Source organism: Microcebus murinus, chromosome 5, assembly GCF_040939455.1.
Source record: "Microcebus murinus isolate Inina chromosome 5, M.murinus_Inina_mat1.0, whole genome shotgun sequence".
In the NCBI taxonomy this organism is placed as follows: Eukaryota; Metazoa; Chordata; class Mammalia; order Primates; family Cheirogaleidae; genus Microcebus; species Microcebus murinus.
In genome coordinates, this window is record NC_134108.1 from 37,325,661 (window position 1) to 37,348,098 (window position 22,438).

The 22,438-nt window shown below is 32.5% G+C and overlaps 1 protein-coding gene across 19 annotated transcripts in view; it reads left to right on the forward strand.

Annotated features, from left to right (window-relative positions):
- TRDN (triadin) overlaps positions 1-22,438 on the forward strand; it is a 385,153-nt gene that overhangs the window by 67,497 nt on the left and 295,218 nt on the right. For all 19 annotated transcript variants that reach the window (XM_076003004.1, XM_076003010.1, XM_076003005.1 and 16 more), the window contains exons 3-4: positions 2,827-2,988; positions 4,067-4,099. In XM_076003004.1, coding sequence (XP_075859119.1) covers positions 2,827-2,988; positions 4,067-4,099 — 195 coding nt within the window. The remainder of the gene's footprint in view (positions 1-2,826; positions 2,989-4,066; positions 4,100-22,438) is intronic.

Below are 22,438 nucleotides of genomic sequence, written 5' to 3' on the forward strand. Positions count from 1 at the left end.
TATAACATTTTTCCATTGATATGATTTGGATGTGATGTCTGAAAGAGAAAATAAGACTCAACTTGAGGCCTAGTAGCTTATATATATATATTGTGTGTGTGTGTGTGTGTGTGTGTGTGTGCCTTTAAGTTTTTAAAAAAGTTGTTCATGTGGCTGAAAATCAGAAGCTGGTCTCAAACCAGCAACATTGACTTCATAAAAATAGCCTGATCTTACTATTGTAGAGCCAAGCAATATATGTATGTCTGCAAAGTACATACAGTACATTTAAGCATAAAGATAATCAAACTGGATCTATTTTGTTGGATTTTATTGTTAAGTTCTTCAGTTAACACTTACAATGAAGAGGAATGGGGAAATAGTCTCAATCTATTCTGATCATAAAAATCCCATTTTCAATATCCTCCCATTAGATATAAAATATACCAGTGCTAAAAATGCTTTTAATGGTGCCAGTATGATCCAGTTCATCACATATGATTCTTTTAAAATCCTCACTTGCAATTATAAAATTCCATTTCATTTCCTATCTTTAAGGTTTAATCTTACCATTCTGACTACTATTTCTTGCTCACATAAAATTATCTGGAATGTAGTAAAATAGAATGCAAAGAGTGAAAATACATTACCAATGAACCATGAAGATTGCCTTTCCTGAGACCAGCATTTTACAGCTTGGGTGCTCCAAAAATCCCTAGAATACAACATAATTCTTCAGTGATCCCCTCTCTCATATTATTTTTCCCCTCTCTACAGTATCTTACCCATCAGCACGATCTCTGGAATATGCTTCCCATTTGAACAATGTGGAAAACAAAAACCCCACTATGATCCTAGTCCCTCTTCTAGTATTACCTAATCTCTGTCATTTGCAGAAAACGTACTTGCCCTCCATTTATTTTCCATTTGGTTTTGAATGCAATCCACTGAAACTACTCTTTGAAGGTCACTAGTGACACCCCCATAATTAAATTCAAAGGTCCATTCTCAATCTGCATCTTACTTGACCTGTCAGTGGCATTTGCTAGTTGGTCATTCTGTCCTCCTTGGACAACATATTTGCTTGATATCTAGTACACTATAGTCTCTCTCTCTCTCTCTCATCTCTCTTTATCAGAACCAATTGCTGGTTCCTGCTCACCTCCCTGACTTATCATTATCTTCCTATATTCTAAATATTGAAGTCTTCCTGGGTTCACTCTCTTGGTGATCTCATTGTTATCATGGATTTGAATAACTTCTATCCTCTGCTGGACTCCCAAATTTCTATCTTCAGATAGAACTTCTCTTTTGTAGATCATAATGAGTTATATAAATATCTACATCTCCATGTAGGTATCTAATAGGCAACTCCAGTTTGAAAAGTCTAAAACTTGACTGCTTTTCCACTCTCCTCTACAACAAAAATCTTGTTTCTCTACAGTCCTCCCCCATCCAGTAAATAGAATTTCCATCCTTCCAGTTTCTCACATCACAAATCTTGAAGTTATCCTCATTTCTCTCTTTCTCTCATATCTAATAGCTGCACTGGAAGCATATACTATTAATTCTACCTTTGAAATACATTTAGAATCTGACCACATCTCACCACACACACTGTTACTACCTGATAAAAATCACCAATATCTTTCTCTTGGATTATTTCAGTTGGCTCCTCACTCATCTCCCCGTTTCCAATCCAGCATTCTTTCAATTCTCAACACAGCAAAAGAAGTTTCATAAGTTAAATCACTTCATTCCTCTGCTCAAACTTTTCAATGACTTCCTATTTCAATCAGAGTAAAAGCCTAATTTTGAAGTACTTGACCTTTAGATAAGATAATACATTGGTATAATTCTCATCTTTTAAATATATCAAAGGGAGAAGAATCTCTGAAAAGCTAAAATAGTTTTTAAAATTAAGGAAAACATAGCTCTAAAATTTAATTGCAGATTGAGAAAAAGCAGGGGTAATTTATACCATATTTCTAGGTAGATCACCTCTTCAATTAGATCTTAAAGGCTACTCTTGCCTCTTCAGAGCAATTTTCATATAATTAGAACAACATTTTGGAAGTTCCTAATCTATTTGTTTGATTTTATATTATTTAATCTCCCATTTTACAAACATTTTCTATCTCCTAGGACATAAAGAAAGAAAGATTTATAGATTTCAGTTTTCCTAATTCTGTCCATTGAAGTTTACTTGATGTCCAAATATTTTTTTCAGGTACTGAAATGTTTAACAGGAATAAATCCAATTGAATCTAGTTTGAACTTGATATGATCACTACCTTGACAATTTCAGATTCTTCCTGAGGTATCACAAATTATAAAAAATGGACCTATCAGTCTTAATTTAGCCACAGTTACTTTAGTTAACTTAGATACATTGTTTGAAAATTTATAGAGCCATCTTCTCCATGATGCTGTGCAGTATAATATAGGTCAAAAATGATTTATTTCATTCCTGAACATCCATAACTTAGGGTTTATTTGCAATTTGGACAACATAAATATATACTGTTTAAATTCATTCCTAATTTTTCCCTGTGCTGAACTCTTATTTGGATTATGAATAATAAATTGCCAAAGGCAATTTATTTCTTGGTGACCTCATAATATTTGCTACCAGAGGTACCGGTAACTTTTATTTTTAATTGAAGGCACATGCATATTATGGCAATATATAGTTTCTGTTTCTGAGCAAAAATTATAGACAAGGATATTTAAATTATTAAAATTGACACGTTCATTGTGTCAAAAGAACAAATCAGGAAAAATAGCTTTTCTTAGGTTCTTTGGAAATGATTGCAAAATTTTTCTTTTGTTTTTGATTACTTCTAGCAAGCTCTATTGCCAAGATTGGCTCAGATCCTCTAAAACTCGTACATGATGCTGTGGAGGAAACCACAGACTGGATCTATGGATTATTTTCTTTGTTGTCTGATATCATCTCATCTGAAGGTGACGAAGAAGATGATGATGGGGATGAGGACACTGATAAAGGTATAAAGAGCATAGAGACATATCTAATTCTTAGGACCAACATTAGACATGTATTACAAATGCTGGCCTAGGTTTAATCCCAAATGAGCACTTGGATTAAACTAAACCAAAATGAATACATTTTCTGAGGGCTAAAATGATATCAACAGGCTGCCAAACATATTACATTGGTCTCTATTTGGTTTCCATCTTATAGCATGTCTGCTGTTATGGCAAAGATGTCAAAATTAAATTCTCATATTAGAGTAGTATTATAGTAGAGAAAGTATTACAATGCAATACTGTAAACTCAGAACAGAAACTCACATGTGTATAGTTTTTTGAGAAAAAATACTAGCTATTTTTCAAGTTTGTCTCTAGGAAAACTGAAATTAAAACAGTAAAACTAAAAATACATATAAATGTTTATACACATAAGTTATCTTCATAGTCAAATAGCAGAAGGCAATCTTAAAAAGCATGATCAAAGAGTAAATTTATTGAAATAAATGGTGGTAGGTATAGAATGAAGGGACACATTCTAAATGTCACACCAATTATGTAACCTATGTGCTCTCTCAAATATTAATGAATAAAAGGAAATAGACAAGCCAAATCACACAAAAAGTGCCATTAAATGGGTATGAAAAGAACAAAGTATTGTGATTCTGTCTTTCAGATAACATTATTTTAGGGTTAGTATTAGTCATCAGAAATCAGGTATTCAGCCTTGAGTACCAGGAAAGGTTTTAGTATTAGAGCCTCTTCTATAACTTTGTCTGAATTTATAATTTTTTTTTGTCCCCACTGAGAGGTCAAGATGAACAACAGAGAGCTGAAATTAACATGATATATAACCTATAATGTATAATTTGGATCACTGCCACAATTTTATTGAACTCATAAAAATGAAACTATCTCAAATAAAAGTACATACAAAGTTTATATTTAAAAACTGGAATTTGGGAAGCAAAGTAATAAAAGGAGTATAATTGTCAAAACTAATAGATTTTTTTAAAATAAAATGAACAAAAGAAAATGGGAAAATAGTGAAGATGCTAAAAAGTTTTTCTAATGTACTGTTTTTGTCTTGGTTTAGGAGAAATAGAGGAGCCTCCCTTTAAAAAAAAAGGTAAGTTGTTTTCACTTTTGAAAAAAAATTATTTTCTTTTATGGTAAAGTTGATTATCAGTTTAACTCAAATATCTTTTACTTGAGTTTTATGAATTTATTTTTAATATAGAGGTTTTATTTAAAGATTATATTAAGGTGCATAGTCAGTAAAAAAAAAATACTTAATTTTTCCAATGAAGCTGATCTCGCTATTTTTCAGTTGATTATTTTTGGATGCTTTCTTCAGTAGATTGGTGTGAATCTATCCATACACAGACCAATGTGAGTTGGAATTTTAGGAAAGAGGGGAGAATTTTACAGCCAGTGATCTTTATTCTCATACCATAGACAAATTTATTGATTTCAAATTTTTCGTCTTATTATTTTATTGTCAATATATTTTGCATATTAAGCAATGACCATGGGACAGGATAGCTGAGATAGCAAGAAGCATAGCCATCTTGGAGGCAAGGGCATATCTAGTCAGTGTGAATTATGTGTCATTCCCAAGTAGTGGAGTCACCTAGATATGCTTGGATGTGGTGTAGAGGGGTTCCTTGCAGGAATAGTTAGAATTTGTAGCTTCTGCAACAGCAACAAAAGAATTAAACCAGTGAAACCCAACTTAAAAATTTTGTTTAGCGGCATGCAGAAACGAATCTGTTTTTTATAAAGCTTTCTGAGGAGATAGGAAGAGTTTCTTGACTCATGAATTCAGGATGAGGACACAAGAACTCAAGACAAACTTAAGCCATCAACTTCAGGTTTAGAGATTCTAGATTAGAATCTAAAAACAACGTTAGAAACATCTATACATCAGAAACAAGGTCTTTTTATAGCTGATCTCCAACGGATGGTGACTAGAACATAGTTAAACTTTAAGTGAACTGCTAGTAATTATCTGGAAATAACAGCTTATGCACATGTGCTTTTTTTAAAATTGGAAATGGAAGAGGGGAAAAGCAGATAATACTGTTTTCTCATTTATATTTATAAATTGAATTTCACAGAATATCATAAGGTCATATTCTCCATAAATTGATATCTACTATTTAATAAAAAAATCTCTTCTTTCCTTTTGATTTAAATTTTCTTTTAAAATGATTTTAAAATTAACTTTGATGTAATGAGTAGAATAAATTGCAAATCCACACAAAGCTATTTAATTATTGCTTCTTAAATGACTGCCTTGATTCACCAAATCAAATTTTCAGCAGAAACACTATTAAATAGTTGTTTAGGATATTTATTAAAAATGTCAGAAATGCTCATTAGTCAAACAGTCTAAGGGATATATTTGCTTAAATACATGTACACTAATGACCTGAAGGTTTCCATACTCGAAATGAGAGAACTGACTTAATATCACCTGAATGTATTTTCTTAATAGTATTATTACAAATTTACATGAAAAAATGGACATTTAAGTAAACATCTTATGCATCCAATTTTGGGTACAGAGCCTATGTAATAATAAACATCAGTTGAAAGTGGACTAACAGAGATATATTTCATTGTAATTATTATTTTTTATGTATAAGCTTTTCTTTTGTAGAGACATAGAGGCAAAGAGAGCTTTACAATAATATGTATCATGTAATAAAACATTTCTAATACACATTCTACATCTAAAAGTATGCTTTTGATATTATTAGGAAAGAAATTCTATAAGCTTATTCTTATCTCATCATGGGTTATTTTACCCTTTTTTTTTTATTGAGTCAGAGTCTTACTCTGTTGCCCTGGCTAGAGCGCCATGGCGTCAGCCTAGCTCACAGCAACCTCAAACTCCTGGGCTCAAGCAATCTTACTGCCTCAGCCTCCCCAATAGCTGGGACTACAGGCATGCGCCACCATGCCCGGCTTACCCATTTTTATATTTAAAATTTTCATGTAAGAAGTAATTTTTTTGGTAATCCTGAACGATAATCTCTTAAAACATTTTGTTTTCATCCATCTAAATGACTCTTCAGCAGGGGTCCTAAAACTACAGGCCATGGGCCACATGCAGCCTGCCGAGGACATTTATCTTGCCCGCCAGGTATTTTTGCTCCACTGCCTGTCCTGCTTAGCAGCCGACTCATGCCAAGCCCACAGTGTGCATGTGTGGAGTGTGCACCTCACTCTCCAACGGCCCTCCAATGGTCTGAGGGACAGTGAACTGGTCCCCCGTTTAAAAAGTTTGAGGACCTTATCATATACAAATAAATATTATTATATGCAAGTAAGTTGTTATATTCCTAATTTTTATTCTGATGTCCACTCATATCTCTCCTTTTTCATTTTCTCATGCTTCTTTGCACAAACTAGTTTCTGATCTCCTGCCTTCTTTTAAGTTCAAATTTATTCATTATAACTAGGTGTAAACATCTGACCACTTCATCAGATCTTCTAGCATAGTTATCCCCAAGTTATATACCTTTTATTTCTCTTTTATGTTAATATTAGTTTTATTTAATTTTTAACTTATTTATAAAATTGTGCATAGGTAGAGCATGTTACCTCTGAAGTGGAGTTGGAGGATAATAAAGAAGAGGTATTTGTATTTGCCCTTTAAAAAATAAAAGGCAAAAGTGCTCATTGAGAACTACTGAACTAGGTGAAAATAGGAGCCACATGGCTGAAAGAAAGCCAGAGTGCCTTGTGTAGAAGCACAACTTAGAAGGGAAAAGAGACATTTAAGAGGTAAAAATGGATTTGGGAACTGTTTAGATGTGTATTTGAGGGAGAGCATGGAGTTAAGGGTGACCTCTGGATTTCTGCTTGTGCGGATGGGTGGATGGTGGCACCATTTACCTATACACAGAATATAGGTAATGATGCGTGTGAGGGAGGCAGATTGAGAGTTCCATCTTGGATGTGTAAAGTCAATGATGTCTGTGAATATAACAACTACTTGCATATAATAATATTTATATGTATATGATAAGAGACAGAACGAAGTTACCTTAATTGAAATACAGATAGTATGCAAGAAAATTTACAGCTTGCTGTAGTGGATAAAATGAGGAAATATTATATTCTTGCAGACGAGCTGTCATCATACATGAATGTCTTGTGAGACATTCAAAATTCATGTAGGGTGCAAAATAATTTCTTATTGTGAGGAACTGTCCAATGTATTGCAAGATGTTCAGCATACTTGGCTTTCACATGCTAAATGCCAGTATCACCTCCATCCCCACCCCTGATCATGGTGACAACCACAAACACCGCCAGACCTATTCATCCTTTGTAGAGCAGATATTTTGTAACATCCTCTTTGCTGTCCTGAGATGATTCATAGACGATAAAATCTACTTACACACATGAATTTCTTTAAAAATCAATGTAATGCCTTAACTGTATTATAATGGAGAAATAGAAGGTAAGAAATTTATAATGAAAATAAAATGAATTTCAATATGTAAATACACAGGAATGACTATGACATGAAATAGATTGACCTGAAATAGATTGTTTACTCTTACTTACAATGAATAGGTTTGGATTTAAGAGCCGATCAGAGGCTGCTTCCTGTGAAGTACAGGAAAATGAATGATTAGAGGTATGGGGGACACTAGAATAAAACCTAGTCATTAGGATAAATCATAACATACCATATACCTTATCTGTATATGGCCAAGGAAATAAGAAAATTTCCTTACTTGAAATAAGAATAATAGAACAAAACCAATTACAGATTGTCTCAAAGGGAACAAATGAATTAAACTCTCTCAGACAAGATGTAGGGTCCTATATAAATGTCCAGCAGGACATTAGAAAGTCGTTTGGGGTTCAGAATAATTCTTCGTTGTGTGGGACAAACCCCTCTGCAGGACATCTCTTGTCCCTGCAGCATCTGCTCAATGCTGGTAATAGTCCCCCACTATGATGGGACCACCACCAACGCCTCAGTCTCCTAAATACCACTGGGAGAACCACTGACCTAGTTGATGTGTATCACCCTCAGATGAGGCAAACTGTTATCTGTGAAGAAATAGAAATGCTTAAACCATTGTTTTTTTGTACTTTACGCCTTGCTTTGTTCATTTTAAGTATCTATCCAACTTGAAATTTTCTGCTGTTTGCATTGGAACGTAAGCTTTCGAAGGGCCAAAGCTGTCTTGTTCACTGTGTCACGCCTGATGTCCAGGCTCACTGATCCATTGGCTAACTCTGTTGAATAAATTAAGCTCAACTCTGTATATGTCAGTTGAGTTGTATTGCTTCTTGTTCTTCAGCTGAATTTGAACTAATAAAAAGAAAGAGTTAAAAAAAGTTTGAGGACCCCTGCTCTTCAGTAATATTATTTCCAATTCAAATATATTCAATTATATTTAGCCATTTTATACTATTGATATTTAAATTCTAAATTACCAGGCTGTGGCATATTTTTATTCAACTGCCCTGTGTCAATCTATTTTCTGTAAATGCATTTAAAATGTTAATTTTATTTGACCAGTTATTGCTATTCTTACCAAAATAAAAATTCAACCAGCTTGTTATTTATGGGTGAAGTTTGGCAGTTCTAATTTGATATAGAATAATGGTCCCGTCAACTAATCTCAGGGTTGCAGAATTGATTATTAAACATATTATTAATATGGATGATATTTTAAAATATGCTATTCTGTGGCTTATATTGTTATATATAAATATAGCTTTAGGGTATTACATGTAGTACTTAGTGTCTTTTTATTTGTCATACATATTTCTTTTTTCAACTTGTCAAAATTTTAATATATTAAGTTATATTACCAAACACTTCAACATGAAGTTCCAAGACACAGAACCATTGGAAAATTGTGTAGTTTTATTATATAATTATTTAAAAATTTAACTCTATGGGAGATGGACACACTTGAAGCTCTTACTTGAGGAGGGAGGAGTGCATGGGCAATATATGTAACCTTAACACTTGTACCCCCATAATACGCTAAAATACAAATAATTATAATTCTGAAAACAAAATACTATGGTCAACTACATATCCTGGAAAAAATATTCATTGTGTATAGGGGGTGTACTTTGTATATCTGGAACTGTCTTGTTGAGCAGTGTTTTCCACACCAGGGTACACACCATGGATATGTTAACACCTCACTTTATAAGGTGTACACACATACAAATAGCATTAAAGGAATCAAATGTGATTTGAACGCCTTCCTAAAATTGATCTGTCTGAGAACATCCCCAAGTTTTTAATCGTACTACCTCCACTTCAAAAGATAAAGAAATACCCTTTGCATATCTTTAAATTGCTAGAATGCCAACCCAAAAGACACTTAACCGGTGGGCCTTCCAGCCCTATCTAATACATACATTTGCTAAGTGAGACACACGGTGTTCACACGTGGTGGTCTGTGTTATAATAAGATGTTCTGAAGTCAGAGATGGAGTGATGGGAGCAATGACAAGTTTCATTTAATGATTTTGTTTCTTATTTAGCTGAATAATGTGAGAGAGTACATTGCTCTTGAGAGGTAGTCTCAAGAGGGTAAACATCAATAGGAAATACTGAAAATTAAAAATGGCTTTCACAAATTTGAATGCAAGCAATTCTTTTCAGTTATTCTCAATACTTGTTCCTAGGAAGTGTCATTGTCTTGGGAAAAACGCACTTTGAAACAACCAACACAGTGTAGATTAGTGATTCTTTTAAATATTTTCTGGGAAAACTAAACTTTTAAAGATTCATTGAATAAATCCAGGCATGCCGCATTTCTGTGATTCCTTTCAGGTTAATTCTATATTTTTCAAAAAGGAACTTAAAACCTACCTTATAAAAATATATTCTGAAAATTTTAATCTAATTGTAGTCAAACTTCATCTTTTTCATCTAATATAAAATCTTTAGTATTTTCTACCTAGTATTGACAAAAATTAAATTATATACTATTTGTGGAACCAATTAACTATATGTATGTATATATGTGAATGTGTCCATGTATGTATATAATATAGTATATATCATGTATACAGTATTTATATTATATGTATTTTCTACCTTCTATTAAAAATAAAACTATATGTTAACTGTTGGATGAATGTATGTACATTATAGCATATATTATCTTTTGCTTAATACATTATAAAATTTAACATTAATAACTAACAAAGTTATTTTAGTTATTTCTTTTATAGTTGAAACATTTAATTATTCACAAAAGTAAAACATCAGAGTTTTATATTCCCTGTATACATATGTTTCAGTGTTACCAAATGTGTTTATCATACTTCCAGTTTCATAAACAACTTCAAATTTTATCTACACATAACATGATATTAGTATAAATAAAACTATAATAGAATATTGGTTTTCTTCTTTTTATAATTTATTATTAAAATAAATTTATTATATCAAATCCACATTACACTATTTTGATCTTTCAATCTACTTTTAATAACATATCTTCCAAATGTGTGGCAAAATTTATTGCTTTCTTCACAATTTTCTCAAAATATAATTTAAAACTTTTTTTAATTGAAAAACAAAATGATAGTTTTTTGACAGAAAGTTTGATTTGGGTAAGAAGTTTGAAAATAAAAGGTAGCTGTGCATCTTATTTAACATGGGAAAAATTTTTCATAAATTAAGTGAGAAGCAGCTCTGAGGTTTAGATTAAATATATTCAAAGGAAGAAATAAATTTAAAAATACATAAGACAATATTATTTTATACAAAATTATTACAGTTCACAATATTTTAATTTTTCTCAGCACTTTATGAATATGTCGATAATTCAAGGTACCACTATGGAAGAGTAGTAGCTCTATCTAATAGTCATTTAGAAAGTCTGACAAGACCTCTTTACTTCCCCAAAATTCTGGAAATGAATGACTCTGAGGACAAAGTAACAAATCTTTTGCAAACCCTGTGTTTTTCAAGTCTTTGTTTCCAATAAAATTAAAGATGGTATTAATCAGTTACTCAGCTGAGAGATCATAGAAAGTACATTTCTTATTGGTTTTTTATGTTATTTTGACATTATTTGGAAGAAGACCAAAACATTAAATAACATTGCCATAATAAGATGTGTATGTGTGTGTGTGTGTGTGTGTAGATATCTAAAGGGCTCTCAACATATGTATCGCTAAAAGTAAAAAATAGGTCTAGTTTTATTGATTAATTCTATCATATTTTAGCTGTAAATAACATTTATCCACTGAACTAATTTTAAGGCTCCATTAGTCTCATAAAAAGATGGTGTTCTAAAAAAATTACTTTTCAGGTTTAATAATAGTTTATGAAGATTTGTGATATATTAACCTTTAGATTCTTACATTCTTATAAAGGTTAATATATTATATGGTTTGAAATCACAGAATATAAAGAAAAATTTAAAAATTCAATACATACACATTATTTTCTCTAGAGAATCATAATAGTATAACAAGAAAAAAATTTTTTCCAAGCATAAAATTATCTTGCTCTTGAATAAGATTTTGTGAGAGGTGAAATGAAAATATGAAGTTAAAGAAAAAAGGGAAAGGCAAAGAATTCACAAATGTTAAGAAAGAGCTTGTTGGGTGGGGCACAATGGCTCACTCCTGTAATCTTAGCACTTCGGGAGGCCAAGACAGGAGGATCACTTGATCCCAAGAATTGGAGACCAGCCTGAGAAAGAGCGAGACCCTGTATCTACTAAAAATAGAAAAAAACCAGTGTGGTGTTGCATGCCTGTAGTCCTAGCTACTCACTCTGGAGGCTGAGGCAGGAGAATTGCTTGAGCCCAGGAGTTTGACTTTGCAGTGAGCTATGATGATGCCACTGTGCTCTAGCCCAGGCAACTGGAGTGAGACTCTGTTTCAAAAAGAAAGAAAGAGATTGTCGATGTGTATTTTAAATTGATAATGAGGTCTCAAAATATTATAGTACTTAGAGTCCATCAACCCAGCTTTTTAAAAAGAATGTAGAAATTTTATTTTTAAATGTCAACATTGCAATAATCTATAATCCATAAATTATTTCCAGCCTTTTAACTGATGATGAAAATTTATTAATAAAATAATAAATGACTGTAATGGAGCTTTTACATAGTATTGATAATATCAGGATCGATGTAACTGGGTATTCTACAGCAAAAGTAATTGCAACGGTGTAAAAGATCACCTTATCTAGTAAAATGTACTGAAAAGACCAGGTTGAAGAGTTTGATGAATAAATGAGCAAATGAGATAGTATAGTTGTGGCATTGTATATTTGATGATGATGAGTCTTCATATGAGGTTATCATACATAAATTGAACTGAAAGAATATGAAAATATAAATAATGGAGATTGTACATAAATATACTCTATTTTTAGATAAATAAATTAATTTTAATTATCTTAATTATTCATAATTACCCCCAGTCAAAGTTAAAACCAGGCTCAGTACCGTAGATACACACATACAAACTCACTCACTGTCTCTCTCTTTCTGAGTGAAAGAGAAAAGGGGGAAGAGAGAGAGTAAATCCAGTATTCTTAAAGCAAAGTTAAAAATATGTATTTATTCAGCATAGGTATCATAGTATTTTTCCATAATTTTTTTAAAAAATAAAGTACTGGTTTATTGAAAACCTAATTTTATTTTTCTTTCTTATTTTGGTATTAATATTTATGTGACACTGACTTTACAGATTAGATAAACACTCACAGAAAGTATAATTCTGTAGCAGGTATATAGCTTTTAAATTTTTTTATGCTAACACTCCTAAGTGCAACATAATGGATATACCTATCTCCTTTTTAGTTTATTCTGACTTAAAGCTCCATCTATAATATATCTGTATATAGAAATAATCATTGCAGCATTTATGTCCTTTGGAATATGTAATTTTAGAAGACAATAATAGGCTCCTAACAAGAAATTATGTTTTATAATGTCTTTTCCTGACATCTAAATTTAAAGTTAAGAAAGAATAATTGTAGTCATTCAAAGCTATGCATGCTCAGTTATTTGGATAGGAAAAACTAGTCTTCAATTTTAGAGGTATGGTGATCTTATGGGTTATAGATTTATGTCTTGCCTTAAAGGAAAGTACCAGAAGCTCTTCTACATTATGTTTAATTTCCTTGCTTCCTAACTACTTGCTTTTTGAAATAAGAAACTATCCTTAAGGGTAAGCAGGACACAAATATGAATGCTGATATTCTATGAGATTGTACTTGGTGCATGTCAATGGCAGAGAAAGAGACTCCTCTACTTAGAGCAAAACAAATTACATTTTCCCAATAGTTGTTGTGTGTTTAAATTGCCTCTCAGGTCAAAAATAGAAGCCCAGTAAATTTAAACTTAGTTCTTTCATTGTGTATTTTTCTTACTTTATTAAAATCCACAATAGCTCTTGCAGTCAGAGTGCATGAGGAAGAGCCAGGAAATTTAAGCATCATAAATATTCAAGACTTTAGGAGTAGGCCATTGAGAAGGTTATATCGCGTCATCGGGAGTAAGATAGATGGACACATTTATGTGCCAGAGCTTTCATTGCATCCATCTTTGCTGGCAGCTTCAGTGGTTTACACCAGGCTGCACATCAGGTGCCTGAAAATAGGGTGCATGAACAAAGGAGGGAGAATAGAAATGTGACTAAACTTGTTAAAATTCATAGCCTCAGAATATTGGTTACTAGGTAGGCCATAGTAACCTTGTTAAATAGATACATTTATCTTTGGATCTTTCCTCTAAACAAGTCTAGATCAAAACTCATCTCCATAACTGCACCATAGCATACCATCATCAGGCTACATGAGGAATTTGCTGCTTTACCTTCTGCTGATCTTTCCCAAGATCTGTAATGATAAGGGAGTCTAGCCCAGAGAGAATAGATGGTGAGCATGGAGATAGGCTCAGAAGGAAAAAGGCTGAGGAGGGTGAGGTAGGAGATCCTGTGAGTCATGCAATCACTTCTCCAGGTAGTTGTTAAGATAGTGAGCTCTGGGCCCACTGAGTCAGGCAACTTTAGTACCTCATGCTAGTAAAAGAGCTACTAGGATGACACAAAAAATAATGGGTAAAGCCAGAGCCTAAATTAACAGGCTAAACAAAGCAAGACATCCGATTTTGCTGCCAACATCAGAGGGATTTAAAAGGCTCTCTGAGACAACTCAAGGCGGGCTCAACCATTTTATGTAGCTCTTCTTGGAGCAAGAATCATCTCGGTGTTGTTACATTCCTACCTCTACCTAAGATTGGATAAATGATAGAGAAGGGTATGAGTAGGAAACTGTTAGGTCCAATGTATCTCAGATGCTTCTCCCTGCGATTCTGAATGTTCCTTGTTTCAAAATCATGAGAAATCAGTGTGTTAGTTGAATGCAGATGGCTTAAAGTTTTACCTATTGCAGATCATGCATTTTCATTTAGAAAGGGTCTGTTGAAAAAATTAATTAAAAACAACAATAAAAGATTAAAACAGAAATCTTACCAGTGGTTCTAACTCTGTGTGTCATATTCAAGTGATATCTTAATCAGAACTATTTTGCTCTCAAGGGACTGAAATCCAATTCAAGCTGGCTTAGTGAAAGAGATATTTTATTGGTTCAATTGATTGAAAGATGTAAGAACAGAACTGGATTCAGTAATGGTTTGATACAGGAGTTCGTATAATATTATTAGTAAATCCTCTTTTTTCACTTCTTACACTGCTTTTCTTCCTCTGTTTCATTTGCTTCACTGTCAAGCAGGCTTTTCTCTCCTAGTGGTAACTATGGTCACCAGAAGCTTGAGGCCAAAATTATTTTACCTTAGCAACTCGGGAGAGGAGCCTGTACTCTTTCCCAAACGTCTCTGCAAAATTAATGCAGTTGACTCTCATGATCAGGATTGAGTAACCCACCCCTGTTGGAACCAACCAGTTGGCCACAGAGATGCAGCATGCTCTTTGCCACGGCATAAGGAACAGGTCCACACTTGGGACTAAAGAAAGGGTTAGTATTTCCTAAATTACCAATGTTAGAGCAGAAAAGGAATGGTTCCTGAAACTAAAAGAATACTGCCATAATAATGGGTTCCAGCAGGAAAGTCATAGATGTCTACAACATCTAATTTTTATTTCTAATTCAGAATTCCAGATTAATTCCCAGAATTTACTAAATCAGAATCTCTAGGGTTGTAGCCATAAATTGTTGAATTTTGAAAAATCCTCACAATGTGTTTCTAACTCACAATCAGGGTGAGAGCCATTGCAACCCAAAAAAGCCATTCTAAAACAGGGTATTTTATGCATTGTAAGGCATTGGAGGCAGTTGAGGATAAGAGAATAACTACATAAATTGTTTACATATAGTGACTATTGCATATAAATTTACTGTTAAGAAAATACCAAAATCTGAATGATAAAATGAAGACTAATATCACTATCACATTGCCCTAAACCATTGGAGAAACTATTGATAATTGATGCTCATCAATTGAACATATAATTTTTTTTGGTTTTGGCATATTTATTACTTAGCCATTTTTTAAAAAGCTATTGTAAAATTTTTAGGATATACAAATAAACACACACACTCTCTATGTATGCTATAAAGCATAACAGCAAAATAAACACTCATGATTGCTTTATTCAACTTAAGATGTAGAACATCATCAATACTCCTGAGATATCTGTATGCTTTTTTCTGATATTCTTCAGAAGAAACTTTGCCACACTGAATTTTGTTTTTGTCATTCTTTTCCTTTTAAAAGTAATTTACTTTAAACACTTTGTCAAGCTTAAATAAAACTAAAATAATAAACATATCAAAATTTTAAACATGACTGAGATAACCTCGAATGAACACAGTTAGGAGGTATTTATGTTGGTTCCCTTTCTGCTGTTAACCTGTTGCAGTTAAGTCACTTAACTTCAGTGGCTCTCGGTTCTCACATCTGGAAAACAAAGATGCTGGATTTGCTGATGTTCAGGTCCTTTCCAGCTAGAATATTTGCTGACTCTATGATTAAATTGTGATGTCATATATTAATAATTTTATCCAGAGTTTCATCTGGACTAGAGCTTTGCAATTCAAAGCATGGTGTCCCATGGACCAGCAACTTTAGCATCATCTGGGAGCTATTTGGAAATGCAGAATTCAGGTTCCATCTATATAGAATGAATCAGAAGCAGCATTTTATGATTTCCCAGGTGATTCATATGCACATTAAAATTTCAGCAACATTGATATAGACAGTAGTACCCACTTTTGATTGTGCTTCTGAAATTAACTGAAAATTTATTTAAATTGTAGATTCCTAAAAATGACCTCACCAGAAAAGAATAATTGCTTAAGTTTGGGCCGTAGCATACGAATATGTTTTAAAATCTCCCCCGATGATTCTGAGGCACAGTTACATTGATCTTGTTTAGTACATCATCATATATGAAGCACACTAACACAGTCAAAACCTTACCCAAATCTGTAAACTTCACCCGTGATTGTATTATAAAAGGTATTATTTGCAATCATTTCTACATCTGTCTGGTTTATATACACATGGGAAATTATGTCTCATTTTATAGATAGAGAAAATAAAATTCAAAGAGGAAAAATGAATTACCCTGAGATTACAGAGTAAATGGTAAAAATGAGATATCATCTTAGTATATTTATTTTAAAATTTTTTGTAGGGATCATAAATATGCAGTATTGAGGCTATTATTTTTCTTGAAACAGTTTAGCTTATCTTACCAAGTAATCAAACATAACAAAATAAAGGTTCAAAATAATTTATATTTATGGGCCAACATCCCTGAAAGAAATTGTCCTCAATATTTACCTATCATTATATTTGGAGTGTATGCCCACAAACACAAGGTACTTCAAGGGGGAAAAATATTCCTCTTTATGCTAATCATTACTAGTGAGTAATATACTTCCCTCAAAAATTTTATTTATCAATATAACAGAAAATATATAAAAAATCAGAAAATACAGATCTTTACACATAATTTGGCATATTAGCATAATAAAATACTGAGAATTCAGTAAAATATTTTCCCCTTAGTCTTATTTACGTAGCCACTAAAGAGATAACTAGAATAACTTGGTATTTTATTATAATTAATCTTTTTTGTCCTAATAACAATTGGAAGAATCTTATAAATAGAGGTTCTATGTTTAAATTAATAAATAATTTGATTTTTTTAATATTGAAATAAGCAAAATTCCAAGAAGGCATTTTATATTATCTGATGCTTGTGAGATATCTAGAGAAAGCATAACAACGAAGGCATTCTTTGAAATTTGCAACCCTCATAATAATTTAATAAACTGGGTTGTAGTCTTAAAAGAATCAGGATGGTTGCCTTGGTGACAGAGATTATCCTTTTAACTTCTTGAAACTGTCATTTAAAAATCTCGAATTGATAACATTTTGAATTTATTAACATATTCATAGAGAAAAATTGCATGCCTTATACTGGCCATAAGCTTTGTTATGATTGTAAATAGATAAAATCTATTTATCATAAACAATATACATGTAATATAACAAAACAATAGAGAAAGACCTTACTACAAAATAAGCTCATTCCTAGGAATCATTTAGCATAATCTATTTTGAGTAATTTTTGACCCATCAGTTGTGGAAGTAGAACTCAGAATCTAAGAGAAATGTATTGGCTCCCTGAATACTATTGGCGCTATGGTGAACATAGACCTTAGATAAATGCATTTTGACAAAACTAATCATCCTAAAGAGGAAGAAGCAGAGCCAATTAAATGAATTTTCACTTGTAATTTAGAGAAGTTTTAGAGATTCTACTCTTAGAAAACTTGTATGTTCCTATAGGACATGGAGCACATACTATGAGAACCAGAAAATTCCAACCTGAAAATTGCATCTGAAAATTCCAACTTGGACTATCAAGAGGTTCAATAAAATCTATACTTATCCTCTCAGATGTTCAGCATAAACATATACAAAATACCTAAATACATAAGCAATTGTTATTATACAAAAGAGATTAAGGCAGAAATATCCTCATCATTAATAGGAAATGCTAGAGAAACACAACTGTATCAAACCTATAGAGAAAAAGGGAATAGAAATTTTGAGCCCCTTTCTTTAAGGTAGGTTAAGTAGTATATTCCATTTTTAAATCTTGCCCCAATTTTTTCTGTTGAAATAGATAATGATATTTTAACATCAACATTTTATTATAGGTATAATACATTTATTTGTAGTTTATTTAGTTTTTGGATAAATATCTATAAATAAGTTTTGAAATAAGGCAATGTATTAAAACATGCTTGATTTTCTTTGATTATTATTTAGCTTTTTTAGTGTTCCAGAAAAACAATATGAAAAATTGTATTCAAAATTAAAAGGTTTTTGAACAAGTTGCAGTTTATAAATAATTTTCACATACTTTATTTCATTTCTATAAGCAGTAAAATTTTGCAACTTTTCCCAGAATTTCTAATAGAAAGTAAAAATATTTAGAAATGCAACATTTTGCTTCTCAACAGTTTGCTTCTCAACATATTGCTTCTCAACAGTTTGAGAGTTTTGTCATAAAAAGCAGGTAAGATTTTTATCCATTACCACTTTCTAAAGATGTACAAGCTGATAACTCATAATCATGCCTAAACATTTATTTTTTCAAGTAGTATGTATTTTTCAAATCGCTAGTGTATGTCAATCATCATTTTGGGCATTGAAAATTTAATGTGGAACAAAATGGACACAATTCTTACTCTTATCAAATTTAGTGTTTAGTGAAAAGAGAGAAAAGTAATAGTAAAAATAATAGCCAATATTTATATGATGCTTACATAATAAAAGGTGATTCTCTAAGCCCTTTACATTTTAACTTATTTTAATAAATCTGTGAGGTAGGTACTATAATATTAGTAACCTCATTTTATGGATGAGGAAATGAAGTTCACACAGATCAGATTTGAATCTAGCAGATTGAGTCCAACATTAATTATCTTCAATACTAAGCTGTATTTTAATGCATTTCAGAGATAAAACTGTTTTTGTAGAGATCTTTTAATAGCTTATCTGTATATACATTTTCTTATCAAAATGCATGATATTTTAATTATATTAGTATACTATAGATTTATAACATCTTTCATGTTATTAAAATAATCATTTAAAGATCATTGCAATTCAGTAATAATGAATATCTAAAAATATGACTAATTTTTATTTATTCTCAGCACCATAAATAATTGTTATACTGCTCCTCTGTTTCCCAGCAATTTGCAACTCTCTCACATTGTTTGGACTTGTACTTTAGAAAAACAATCTGATCAAGGAAGGCATATTTCATTGTTATCTTCATTGAATAATAAAACATGAAAGGCAGAGTTTAAATTCTTTGAGTTTTTTAAATGAAAGAAAATTCTAAATGCATTTAAAGCTTAGCATACTAAAGTTTTCTGTTGATTTCAAAAGTTTTTCCTTTTAGAGGGAGAGATAAATAATAATAATCTAAGAGGAGATGTCTACTTTTTTCTCCATGCTTCACTTCACTCATACCTCCCTACAAGCATCCAGAAAAGTGTTGGGGGAGAATTAGGAGTAGTAAAAGAAGCAGGAAGGTACTTCTCACATTCTCTGGCAGTAACTTGCCCTTCTCTTAAATCCTTCAACACCCTTGACACCATTACTGACATAGGAAACACTGGTGGAGTACTAATTATTTCTTATTAGGTAAGGCTGCCAATGACTCAGTTGGTAGAAAAAAAGAGATCCCCCTTTGACTTCTAAGACATTGAGATAATTAATTGTCATTATTTTTTGTATTATTTTTCCCTTTTTTAATTCTCAAAATTCAAGTGGAAACACATACCTTTAAGGACATGAGCAGCCTCACACCTGGATTAAGATACTTTGACCTCTGTGCCTTCTAAGCCACCAAACAATTTTTAAGATTTACTGGGTACATAAGTGGCTTATGATTTCAACTAGCATCTGGCGCTGAGACTTAACACCTTTGCACAGACACCTAACTTCCACCTAATTGCAAAGGACATATATTTGGAAGTAAATAATGACTGCCTTGACCTTCTTCTTAGTCCCTTGTATCCAGGTTTCGTTCAGCTTTAAGTGAAATGTTTTTTAAAGAGTGCCATGATATTAAATACAATTTTGTGCCATTATACATTATTGTCATGTTCCACAAAGTGGACACATTCACTTGTCTATGGAGTTATTGAATAACTAGAAGTTACTATTAATATAATACAGCAAATTTTATTTTTCTTTGAAGTTTGTTGAAAATCATAAGGCAACCTCTAACAACTTGAATCTTTTAAATTTAATTTTCCAATTTTATACAAATGGTTCTTGGCGGGAAAAAGCAATTGAAGGTAAAAAATCAGGCATCCTCTGTATATGAGAAAAATGTCTTTCTGAAGTCTAAATTGGTAACATGTTACTCAGTTGGACGGAAGCCTGCATGGTCATTATTTCTTGGCTGAAGTATAAGAAACAGAACTGGCACACCATGCAGAGGCTTCATTGGATTCTTCTGACATCAGATATCCACAGTCAGTGACACCAGTAATGGAATCCATCCCCAAAGAAAAGGCAATGTTGCAATAAAACATCCAGAGAGACTTTTAATTTCTCCTTACATCTGAATAATTGGAAATACTTTTTTTGTCTTCTGTGAGCAAAGAATGTAGGTGTGTGTGCCTTTATTAGTTTAGCTGTGTTTGTCTACACTTGCATGTATAAAAATATTAATGGACTTAAAGTGATCTTTCAACTAAAAAGTTAGTTGATGATATTCCTGCAAATAAACTGCCCATGTAAGTCATCTTACTTTGTTGTGAGCTATGGAGATTTTATTATATATTATGTCTTTTAAAAATATGTCTCCTCCACTGAGTGAATCTGCTGAGGGGGAAAGCTGAGTGTATCTGCCCAGAGAAGTGAAGTTGTCTTAGTTTGTATAAAGCTGGAATACAGAATCAGGAAAATAAAAAAATTGGAAATTTATCTGTGAGGTTAGTCTGAATAGCAGAACTGGGTTGTGTCTACTTCACTTATAGAGTAAGCGATAAATGCTCTGAAATAGATTGCCATTTTTGTCCATCAAATTCTCCTTAGTTTTATTTATTTTTGCTTAAGTAAAACTTATTGTGAAATATATCCAACATGCCTTCCACTTAGGAGTTACCTCTCTTTCATTCATTTGGGAAAGGGTGGAGAGAAGACATTGGTCCTCTGCCTTTCCCTTTTTATGAATGGTGGTCCTGATCCCAGTCTTTTTGAGATTTGTGTTTATTTATTTTTTTTTCCAGAAGGGACCCCTGCTCATTTCAATTCTGGCTAGGATTTGGTACTCATTCTCTTTGACAAGGATGTGGTTACGTGCACAAGAACTAAAAGGAGACCAAGTAGCTCCCTCTGGTACTTCTTTCAACTGTTCTCTGATGCTTAAACTTCCCACCCACCTCACAGGAAACTCTACTATGGACCAACATGGATTGTCGAGTAGTCCCACAAACCACCATCTTGCCCAAATAGCAAATTTCCCAAAATCTAAGTTTGGTGAAGCTCTGACAGGGTTATTCTAGCAGGATGACCTTCAGTACCAAATCCTGCACAAGTGTCTAAGTCATATCTGATCTGCCCAGGTGTGTTTCAGATTTGCTTCCTCATTTTTTTGAATGGCCATCAAGCATCTGTGGAATGCACCACACACACACACACACACACACACACACACACACACACACACACACATCCTACCTCTAAAGGAAAGAATAGTTTCCTAAATGACATTCTAAGGTCTTCGCATATGAAAATGAATGAGGCATTTCATATATTTTTTAATCTTAAAATTTCATTCTATCTCTGTATTCAAATTCATATCTACTAGTAGTAAGAAATTATCTCTTAAAGGTGATTGCTTTAACCTATCCAAAGACCACCTTAATTCTTTAACAGTGTACTTGCTTTATGGACCTGAGTTATAAAAGCACAAATCTCCATAGCTTCTGTTGTTTTTGAGAGGAGAGTGGAAGCAGAAGGGTACAGGCAGGGGAGAATATTAAGTTTGGTTTTCAGTTCATTTGAAAAAGATTTAACCTTGTGCATGACCTAAGGTTTTAAAAATGTCATTAGCTACCCCCAGGACTAGACCAGCATTGTCTGATAGAAATATAATGTAAGTCACATATGTAATTAAAACTTTTCTTGTAGCCACATTAAAAATGTAAAAACATGAAATTATTTTAATAGCATGTCTTACTGAACCCAGCATATTATTCAGGACTCAGAGAAGCAGAATCAGTAGCAAATACATTTATATATTAAGACATTTATTACAAGAAATTGGCTTACATGATTGTAGAGACTGGCTAAGGAAGTTTGAACCCATAAGAAAGGTCATCAGGCAGGAAAGATCACAGGTAAACTTGAGCCCAAAGCTGTTGTCCTCA